The sequence below is a fragment of the Opisthorchis viverrini genome (genome assembly GCF_000715545.1).
Source record: "Opisthorchis viverrini unplaced genomic scaffold opera_v5_4, whole genome shotgun sequence".
Classification (NCBI taxonomy): Eukaryota; Metazoa; Platyhelminthes; class Trematoda; order Opisthorchiida; family Opisthorchiidae; genus Opisthorchis; species Opisthorchis viverrini.
In genome coordinates this window covers 2,708,489-2,720,068 of record NW_008751660.1, presented here as the reverse complement: position 1 = coordinate 2,720,068, position 11,580 = coordinate 2,708,489, and the positions used below count along the sequence as shown (strand labels likewise).

Here is an 11,580-nt window from a genome sequence, read left to right as displayed (position 1 = left end):
TTAACCGAGCCACTTGTCACCAGCCGGTTGGAGTATTTGTCACCTCAAACCGGTAATTCATACAGACCTTAGATCAACCATTTCATCAGAGAAATAGGGCTTCGTATCGTGACGAAAAACTGGCAGTAACGATTCTCTTACGCACGTGAAAAGAAATTTGCCTGAATGAGAATGAGTGCGAATGACAGTTTGTTTCGAGAAAATTCTCACATTGACAAGTGCCCGGTGGATTGATATGATCAGTGCCAACGTGCCTTATCCGGACCAGACTGGCACTAGGCGTTGGAGATATCTCCACTGTACAGACATGTTGGCACACCCTTACACACACATCAGAGTCAACTTGGTACGCACGCTACCGCAGGGATCAGTGTTGGCGTCTGTTGCGCTGCTAATCTGGCGCAAACCCTCTACCAGTGCTCTTGACGAACAGGGTGGAACAATGCTACCGCACCGGGGTAGAAGTGAATTGATCGTCGGTCAGTGTGTGTTGGGTTAGATATACATCCAGTGAGCGTGACCCACACAGACCTGAGTGAGAGAAGAAATGCGACTGATTGAACGGGAAAAAACAGGGAAACTTTCGCTCCCTACCCAGTGGCTTTCCTTCGGCACAGCAACAGAATGAATGCCAGACACAGTTACGGATCAGCGTGGTGTGTTGTCGCCCGCTTTCATTTCGCTTTTGCGTGCTTGCCGAAACTCCATCTCAATTCACATACGCGCAAACAATTCAGATCCTAATTCTCCTAGCTTGCGAACAAGACCAGTAGACCGCAGAATTTTGAACCAGCCAAGACTGGTGATCAATGGCCAGGTATGATAAAGCAGAGCATGTGGTGATTTTATGTTCACCGAATATGTTGATCTGCCTGGTTAGAGAGATTAATTCAAACACTGCGGATTATTTGAACTTCCTTCGAACAGGGACCTCAGTCTAGCACTGGTGATGTGAAATCCCAATAGATTTCTGTGTGCAATGAGACGTTCAGACCCGATTAATATTCAGTCGCTGCTGTGTTTATTCCCATTGTTGCTTGTGATGAATATTGTTGAATATGTTGCAGAAGCGGTCCAAGGATGTAGTGTATTTTTCGCACCGGATTTTAAATGGAAAAAAGCAATTTGTGATTCAGATTCTGCTCGCCTCACCAACATCCCACATGATTTGCCTACCAATCTTATCGATTTGCGTGTGAAACAACAGCTGATCCCACTGATCTCCAACAAAGGACTAGCACAGCTGACTAATTTGGAAACGTTACAAATTGAATCGTCCGGTGTTCTTCGGGTAACAATGGATGCATTTCGCTCTCTAACCAACCTTAAGTACCTGAATTTGCAGAACAACTCACTCCATCTGGGAATAAATGGACTTCCTAAAGAAGCGTTACGAAGCCTGCCCCAGCTTAGGACCTTGAATCTAGCTGAGAACCCTATTGATTTAGTTCCGGACTCTTTTTTCGTACTGAGCGGAGGAAGTCAGTTGCAAAATTTGTTACTGGGTCCAACAAAGGGCGTGTCCATGTACATTGATCCGGGAGCGTTCATGTCACTGCGCAAACTACGTTTACTCGACTTGAGTTTCAGTAAAATAACATCTCTGCCGTCCAATATGCAATACACTTTGGACGCGATGTCGGAACTTAACGAACTTTACCTTGGCGGAAATCCTTGGCATTGTGACTGCAAATTACGATGGTTAAACAGGTGGTTCAAGAAAAGAGCCAAGTCAAACATTAGGCTCACGAAATCAGTGCAGAATCATCATGGTCAGGTACTTAATTTCGAGCCACTTTGTACCACACCTGATGTGCTAAGAGACAAGCCGATTTTCAGTCCCGATTTGACGGACCACAGCTTCCAGTGTACTCCGAAGATAATCACCGAGAGTCAGAATGTGTCCGTCCGGGCCGGTGAGACATCGACCTTGTCTTGCGAGTTCTATGCCGATCCAGTTAGTCCCGTATCTTGGTTCAAGAATGGTCAGCAAGTTCAGAATGGCACGCGACACAGTATAATTCAACGGACCACTGAGGAAACCTTTGTTTCAGATATTCAAGTAACATTTGATCCTTCAGACGACAACGCAGAATGGAGCTGTGCTATTTACAGCAACGATAGACCTGTGGGCGCAACATTTCTATTGACGGTTAAACCAGGTGTGTTTACCATTCAACAGAGTTGGATTTATGCTGGAATCGGGTCCGGAATTTTATTCGTCCTGTTGACTGCTTTTGGTGCATGTATATTTTATTGCTGCGATCCTCGACATCGTCCAGATCAGACAATAAATAAATGGATGGGCAAAAGTTCAAAGACCGATCGACTTTCAAGCTGTTACGGCTGTCACAAACCTGGGATACTATTCACGAACTCTAAGGAGTCTCCAGAAAGGAAGAAAATGGGAGACGGCAATGTGGTTGCGAATTCACGAAGTCAACCATTTTTCGACCCAAACGACCCACCAAATTCTCCAATCCGTCAAATTTACTCATCTACCACAACTGCAACACCCACTATCGCACTTACTGCCACATCGGTGGTACGGCTTAACCATAATGATCCAAAGTTGACACCATTAGGTGGTTCTTTGATACACGAAACTGTTGCAACCGGTGAAAATCGATTCTTAGTTTCCTGTGATGGACCCGAACCCACAGTTCTACTAGCAACGAGGATATCTGCGGATAACGGCATGGAGTCTCCACCATCCATTTACGGTTTGACTGGTCCACTGAGCTATGGCTTTCCATCACCCATGATTGCAACATCGCAAGAGCAATCCACTAGGAATACACAAGATCGTGCGTTCTCCGGACATATCCCATATTCACCCATGCAATCAGCACACATTTATGCCCGTGTAAATCATTCATCAGACGTACGTGATAACTGTACAGTAACCCGCCCGGGACTGCAGTATACATCCCCTTGCCCAGTACATGGAAGTATGTCATTCGACCGTACCACTCTCCAAACGAAAGCAACCAGTGAAGAACGTAATAGTAATCTAAGGGAGGATAGTGAAAAAATTGTTAAGACCCCGACCTCTGCCGTAGGTACAGCAGCTTACAAATTTGACAACATTTACTCTTCCCCGATCAAATTGCCATTGGGCAGTCACCAACATTCCGGAACAACACAACTGTTTGCTTATACCGAACGGTGCATCTCACCTTATTCCAAAATCACATTTAACCCTGCCTCATTTGACCATTCCAACCATAACGATTTCAAATTCAGCCATTCTCGATCAAGCCTTACGGAGCACGAACCAAAAGTCAATAATGAGGACCGTATAACTGACACCTTGAAGGCATCGCAACGAGTTAGATGTGAAAGGATTTTATCTTCTACTAACTATCCACCAACTGTAGAAGTGTCAGACCGGCTAGAACAAGGAAAAGTGGGTAACTGTCCTGTTACTTTGTTTCAACCTTCGTTTTCTGGTCAGCAACAGAAAACTGGCACATATACCGGTCCTCACTCACTTGTAAAGGGTGTGCTACACACCAGCTTGCACGTCAATCCAGATTTGCACTCTGAGCCAAATAAACAATTTGCCAATCGTCCATGTCCCAGTCGAATGCGACACAGCACTCACGATAGTTCACACAGTAGTAGCAAAGAGCCTAGTGAGGAAAGTTGGAATTCCCGTCATTCCTCGGCCTCCAGTGAGAATGGTTCTCCGACAACAGCCCTCAAACCAGACTGGTGGGCAATAAACACACCTAGTCCGTTCAACCAGTCTGTGAAACCTAAATCCTCCTGTGCTGTGCATTATCCTTCCTGGAAAGGATATAGTGGTGAACTGACTTCTCCCGACTCAGGATCCACGCGAAGTGCTTATTGCATTTCCACCCTACCGTCTCGTTTTCGGAGACCTCTTGATGTATCATCCCTCATGCTGAAGTCCACTACCTCGAATCGCGACGTTCGTCGTGGTAATTCCTTTTCAACTCGCTCACGTCCCCTTATTCGACCGGGTAGTAAACATAAATTGGACACGGACAGTGGGACGGATTACAACGAATAAAAACAGCCTAGGAAATTTATTTATTTATTCCACTGGATCCCAGTGCATGGAGCAATTGTACAGGTAAACATATATAACTAAAAGTGTTTTACACGAAACCAACAATGTTGTTCGTTCGGCCCAGCTGTTGTTCAGCATTATATTCTCCAATTTTGTGTGTGAATCTCGCTTTCGTTCTAACTGTTTTGACGCACAGTCATTACTATGAGCGCCAAGCAGCTCTGATTTGCTCCTACCTCTACCAAAAAAGACCGACTTATTCGAAAAAGCGGAAAAGATGGTTGTGTTCAGTTTATTTTGTAGCAGTGTGCAATTTGTTTCAGATAACTTGTTGAAATTATTATTGCAGATCACGATGCACTGTGTAAATGTGTAAGTGAAAAAGATGTTCGAAGCCATTGCGAATAAAGTTTTTCATTCCCATGCACGGGGTGAACATCAAAATGGCATAGGCTGCGCTGATTGCCCAGAAAGTTAACATGAATGAATTGCCACCTAGGATGTGTTTGGTTACTTTTTCGTCGTCATTAGAAGATCATCGTCATCATCATCATCATCATCATCATCATCATCATCATCATCATCATCATCATCGCCATCATCATTATCATCATCATTATCACCACCATCATCATCAACATTAGTGTTGACACGGATGCTTCACTGCCATAGAATCACAAGTTTCATTTCATTATACTTGAGGTTTCAAAGTGAGAAGAAGAGAAAGGAGTGGGTGAGGAATGGACCCAAGGCTAGCCTAACGCAATAATTCCGAAGTGCCTACATCTCCAAGCACTCAGTTGGACAATCTAAAAAGATGGTGGCATGGAGAGATATGGTAATTTTTAACAGGGATTTCATCCTGACAGTAAAAAACAACAAGCATTGTACATCTGCTTTATCCTTTTTGGGAATCACAAAACTCAGAGTTTTGAACCAGCGACCTTCCAGCCCTTGCACAAGGGAGAGGGGCACGGGGAATCCATCCCGGAAGGTACACCGCACTAACAGCACTTAAACTCTTCGCAATCTCTTTGGCACTATTCTGCTAAGCCATACGCTGCCCATGTCTTAGTGTGCGCCATTCTGAAGGAGGCAGGTAGAATAACACTCGTCTAGATAGAAGATGTTTTGAACGTGCGTAGCACATGACCGAGCCACCGCAGTTAACGGTGTTGGATGTTTTCCTGGGCTAAATCTCGCTGTTGACAAAAACTTTTTCCTATATTATGTCATTTCACCAAAGCAACTCTGTCTGTATAATTGAAGGTACGTGTAAATATGATCTAGACACAAATTAGGAACAGAATGAGTTACAATGAGTGAGCAACGAATAGATAGGAGATAAGTTTCCACGAGGAACGTCTTAGAATCTTCATACAGGAATAAAGAACAGTTCCTGACTCCAAGTAGGGCACAAGCTGATGTTCAGCTCCCATTACTTTGGTATCAAATGGCAGAACTGCACAGCCGTATTTGGACTGCAATAGTCGTGGACCTATCTTGGCACAACGAAAGATATATCTTCTATGTTAATGATGGCTCTGTTGGTAGAAGAAGACAATGTACTTGGTCCAACATTTTAGACTGTATAGCACTAAGGACGGTATGGACGTGCATACACACGATGAAGATTCTCACCCATTGATGGCTCGACTGCATCAAGGGTATTGTGTCTGACAGTATGGATGCTGATAAGAATATTCGGTTGAGATTCGCAGTATCCAACCGACGTTTACACTGAACCCACTTCCAATCACGCATAGAAACCTTTCATACACTTCTGTCAAACTTTGGTAATTTCGCTAACGGAGATTTGTTCACCCAGTGACATAAAGATATGGGGGTTCTATAAGAACACAAATCAAACAGACATTTAAAATGATCTTATGCATATAGATACTCAAGCTAGTTTCGAATGAATAGCCATATCACTATAAGTAAAGGCGTCGATATCAGCTGCTATCTTGGAGTGGACTTTTTCCTACCAAAAAATATGTGTTCACAAATAGACTATCGCGTTTTCTCTGTATGGCTAGTTACATTGCAAGAACCAGATAATGTGTCGGGAATGTATTGTTTATTGTGTACACTGATTTTGGGAGCTAAACACTAAGTTCTTTTGTAACCGTGACACCAAACCGGGCTGATCAGCTGAGCGTTCCTTGTAAACTATGATTTAAATAGGTTTCTTCTCCCGAGTTTAAAGTTGTCAGTGTTAATATCAGTCGGCTTTTAAATTCTGAAGTTTGATGTGGGCCTTCTTCAAGCGTTGAAAACAAAATTATCCTTGAATGAGTGGATATTCTGTATGAGAGTTACAAAATAGGATCATTTGTTTACAAAATACGGCGAGTTTACTTACGTTTTATTACTTTTATGGCCAAATAGACATCCTTTTTTTCTCTCTCCCCATGCCTCATTGATTTTATCTGTCCAGCTGACATCACGTGCTTCGTTTTCGTTACACTGACTGATCTATCCACTCACGTCAACATTCTAACGTGACGTTCACCTGCGCGAATACAGAATCTTTTGTGACCGCTTAGATACAACCGTAGATACACCTGTAGAGATGTAGCTGAGATGTTTGTGCGTAGGACATTCGCCCTAAAGTTTGCCTCTTACAATCCCAACAATGGGAACAGATTTTTGCTGAGTTGCAATGAATGCAACTATTTCAAACTAACGGTGCGATCATTGTTTCAGCAGGGCCTAGTAAACTATTGGTAGTTTTTAACTGGACAACGATTCGCCTTTAAATAAAGGCTTTATTCGGTCAAGTGAACAGGTCAGTAATTTGGCTAGGTTTCAAGGCAGACGGAGAACCAATCAGTATGATCTCTTCAGATTAGCACACCAAGTGTTGAATTTCAGGTGAAGGTTCTTTGTCGGTTAGTGAGGTTGCCTAAATCTTGGGGTTAATGGATTGAAGGAGTTTCAAATCATTTTGACCGAGTTTACTTCCTTAATCTTCCACTTGAAGGTTTGTGCATGGCTTTTGTGAGTGCTACGACAATTTGGTTTGGGGGGGGGAAGGTGGGTAAAATAAACTAAAGCTCATAGTCTACTAGAAGCCAGCTGACACGGAGAAGATTTTGAACTACCCTTAGGTCATCCGATGTCGGTAAACGCTGGCGTTGCCTCGTTAATTTTCAAGATCGTTAGGGTGCTGTGCACGGAAAAAGTCGATCAGAAAGTAGCCTAAATGGAAGTACAAAACGAGCTCCGGGTTAGTGGGTATTCAGCTAATTTGATTTTGCGTCCATTGCAAAGGGTGTTGGTACCGGTGACGAAACCTAACAGGGAATGGATTGGGACAGCCGTTATTCCGTAAAAAACAGGGACACTGGAGGCCATTCGAAGGATTCTAAAAACGGGCAACATAAGAGCAGGTTTCCAGATTGGAATAACTGTGCTCTGATCTTGTGCGATTGAAGGATCGCCTCCCGGCGACTAGAAACAGAGATTGTCTACAAAACTAAGTGTAACGACCGCATCAAGGTCTATATATAACAGACGGCCAGGAAACTTCACACAAGAGTCGTAGAGCACAGGAGAAAAAATAAACAGACCGCCGAGGAACGCAGATGAGCACTACTGAAAGACTCGACGATGGCGGAACATGTCCTGGATACGAGGCGCAAAACATATTTATAAAATGTGGTGGTTTTGAGGCGAGCACTGCATTTCACGCCACAGAGACTGATGGCCGAGGCGGTGGAAAATGCCAAGCATCCCAGTGTGAATGGCATAGAAGGCGTAGAACTGATACGTGTGTGGAGAACGGTCTTGGATCAGCCAAGCTGACACGCGTTGTGTGTGGTTTTCAGAAGTACGAGTCATTAGCACGAGTAGCTTAGATCTGAATTGCACCCAATCTCACCCACCTTCCCCCCTCAAACGAAATTGTCATAACACACACACACACAAGCCCAAACATGTTAAAGAAATCTGCGAAATCTATCATGAACTGTTTACTTGGCCTGATAAGGCTTTTGTCAAAAGTGAAACGTCTGCGCAGTTAAAAACTATCGGTAGTTTACCAAACCCTTCTGAAACGATGGCTTCTCAATCGGCCTCAAACTTTCCTCATCAATGCAATCAGTTCTAACAGAGAAATTCCGCAAGACGTTTGTGCATTCCACTTGTGGAGACGCCATTACCATGTGTATTTAAGAATGTGGTTACACCGATTATGGTGAAGTAATTCCCATAAAGAGACGGCTTCTCTTGGGAGGTGGAGTCGTTGGGGAGAGTAGTGCATCGGGTGCAATACCAATGCATCAGACTGTGATAAACCTGGTTACAAATTGTTGGAGCTTCCAAAAACGTATTTTTATGCACACTATTAGGTACTGTCTGGCTGAGCTTTGGATATGAATACAATGCGGCTCAATGTGAATAGCTCTACTTTTACCCATCAATTTAGGCAGTTTCTCGAAAAAAAATAACTTGCGCTTTTCGGATGCTCGAACAATGATGGTAACGTATTTTGTTGTTCCTTTGTATTATGAGGGCCTCTATTCATACCTAATTTCACTTAGATAGGAGCGATGTGTGAACGGAAGCCATACCATTGACAAGAATCTAGTGTTTTGACTGGTCACCCGAAAATCATTCTCAGGATATACTACTTGCGATATGCTACTTGCTGTATGCCACGGTTACAATGCCGATGGGTTGCCACACATATTCACATCTCCAAGGTCCGTATCCTAAGTAGGTATCCAAACGAGGTGCACCTTCAATCGAGATTGGCTTTCTTTTGTTGTACCTTCAAGCCTTTGGTCTTCCGTAATGCCGTAGCAGAGCACTGGTAGGCTGACCACCGCGTTACCACCACGATATATTGCGTACATGTTAATGGATCAGAATCGTCATAGAATCAAATATATCTTTTCAGACTGTAGTGGTTGGGATGTCAAACAAAACTTGCGTTTACTTCCAAACACACATTGACGAAAGTTTGTGGGGAACGTGATGCGACATGGCAACACGAAATAAGAGTGGCTACAGACATGTCGGTTGCTATGGTATCATGTCGCCCTTCTGGCTCTGACACATGATTCGCTCTGCAGGCGCTTGAAAATCCTGTTGGACGTGACATTTAGTCGGTTAATGGTGGGCAAGTTGTCACATTCCGGTGCGACTGTCGTCACGCCGTGCGCCCGTGTTGAATAAGCATTGTAAAAGACACTGGTTCAACCCAGATGACCTTGTCACACTCTGATATGGAGCTCAGTGATAACTCCCTTGTCGTTCGGTAAGGGGGTCATTCCACTCTCAACCGTTTGTCATGGCAACGAAAAATTTTGCACGCAGTTCCCACACCAAAGATCAGTTCCACGTTCCGTGGCGTTTTCCTCATTGTGTATGGCATCAAACAGTAAACTTTTCTGTACGGGTTAGTTTATTCGATGATTCCGTCACCACTTGCGTGTAAGTGATCGATAAAAATAAGTAAAAGATAGATCAGGGTTTTACGATGACCAGTCATAATTTGACTACCTGTTCTAACCTTTTTCAGCCAGTTCACAGCCAGTTTAATCAGATTTTGAACAGGTTGTGGGTAACTGCGCTCTAAATTACCATCCGCCTCTTGAAACGTATGTCCTCCATCTGTACTTTTCGACAGATCATAAGGCTCATTGTCTTGCATTTAGACTGAAAGCGCTCCTATGAGGAAACAGTTTTGGACTCATATGAAGGCCTTATGTGTATAAGTAAATCCACTGTGAATTTGGAGCGGAATGTTTGCTGTGGACTTGGATAAGGATCTCTATTAGGGGCTGCTCCATGCATGAAGGGGTAGATGCACATCAAAGAACTAGTTTTTCTCGAAAAGATCGTTTAGTAGGATTTGTTACATCGCTACACAAAATGTTATATTTGATGTTTGAGAAATTGGGGAGGTTTATTCAAACCCGTGTTTTGATTGCTTGGGTTATTTCATTTCGGGGTTGATAGTGCCCAGGAACTCACATCGCTGGCCGATACACAGAATACCTGTGATCAGGCGTGTGGTTATTCTGAGTTGACACTTTACAGACTGTTCTCCGAACGAACTTTGTCTCCTTACTCCCCTCGTATGTGCTATCAGTTGGAGTTATTTTCTTCCCTTTCGAGAAGCAGAGTGAGTGCTGTGGTGACCAAATTAACTTCAGAAATTGACGGTAGAAAGGCATAATTAAGTAAGGATTCAGTAGTGTTTGGTCATGTTAGATATCCTCTTTAGTGGGTATTCTATTGTAAAATTTGTTGCAAATTTCTTTAGCATGATAGTACATTTAGCCGACTTTTTATTATAGCAACCCCTAGAGAGAAAAGCTTTCATGACGCCGTTATTTCGAAGAGCAAACTGTGGCATATTTTAGGGATACTTTCAATAAACAGTTCGGGACGACAGTCTTTTGAAGCCTTTCCCACAACTCACATGTTGTAATGTGAGTTGTGAAAAAAGTTTTGCAAATATTGTATATTGCTGAAGAATATGTGTGCACATTTTGACGAGCCCAGCTTTGCTAGGCACATCTTTTCCATTCACAGTTATTAGGTAGGTTTAGGGGGAATCGTCAACACATACCTTCGACTAATCGTTTCAGATCAGTCACCATCCACGCGTGCGCCGACCGGTGGTGAACAGCTGGTGTACTGGAATCAGTACATCTGACTGTTGCGAACCGGCTGTTAGTTTTGGACTGTGATTTAGTCAGGATGTTTACTGCAATCCTGTAGAGCTGCACTAATTGGGCGGTGATAAGAGAATCACCTAACGCTAACGGATGCTTTTTACACCAGTTTCTCGTAAGGTTTTTCAGCATTCATTTGGATTTCAAATGAAAAGAAGTTCAGTTCGTGAAGGTGCTCAGGTTGACTTTTAGATCGGGAAATGTCACATTTTCCTATCTACGGGAGGATCTATTCTACATCTTCACCGTTTCCAAACGGAGAAAAATGAACTGTCTATTTTTATTGTGATAACACTACTTCTAAGGTTAAATTCTACTGCTTGTTCCACTCGTTTTGGGGTTCCCATCAACCGTATGTTTTACTTGTGAATGCAAGTAGTTAAATACACTTGATTGCAGATCATTTTACAATTAAAAGAGTGATGAAGCTGAATATCAGCCCAAACTTTTTCAGAGTATTCCATCTCAGTGGCAAAATCAATTCTTTAAAACTTGGCAGACTGTACACGGGGCTTTAAAGTAACCAAAACAAACGGACCTATCAACGATCCATACCCACATGCGCAGTATGAAAAATGGATCATTGTATTATTGATTTTGGCAAAAGTGCCACACGAACAGAAAAAACTGATGTTTCACGCAGTCAGGTTTTTATTTTTTTTCTCATGATTTTATTAGGTAGAGGATAAGTTCTGACGCTGATCTGTACATATATCAACAATAAGTGACGCCATTTTTTAAAAACAATATTTTTAGTCGAAAAATGCAGTGTTCATGAGAAGAAGCAACTGAACACCGGTAGTCACGTGTAGATAGATGAACGTTCTCAAGGTTAGTTGAAAGGATTTC

At 43.0% G+C, this 11,580-nt stretch overlaps 1 protein-coding gene across 1 annotated transcript; it reads left to right on the top strand.

Moving 5' to 3' along the window:
* Positions 1-979: 979 nt before the first annotated feature.
* T265_00447 (hypothetical protein) lies at positions 980-4,039 on the top strand (the record flags this gene model as incomplete). The annotated part of the gene is made up of 1 exon (XM_009164220.1): positions 980-4,039. The coding sequence occupies one exon, from the start codon at positions 980-982 to the stop codon at positions 4,037-4,039; it is 3,060 nt and encodes a 1,019-aa protein (XP_009162484.1).
* Between the last annotated feature and the right edge of the window lie 7,541 nt (positions 4,040-11,580).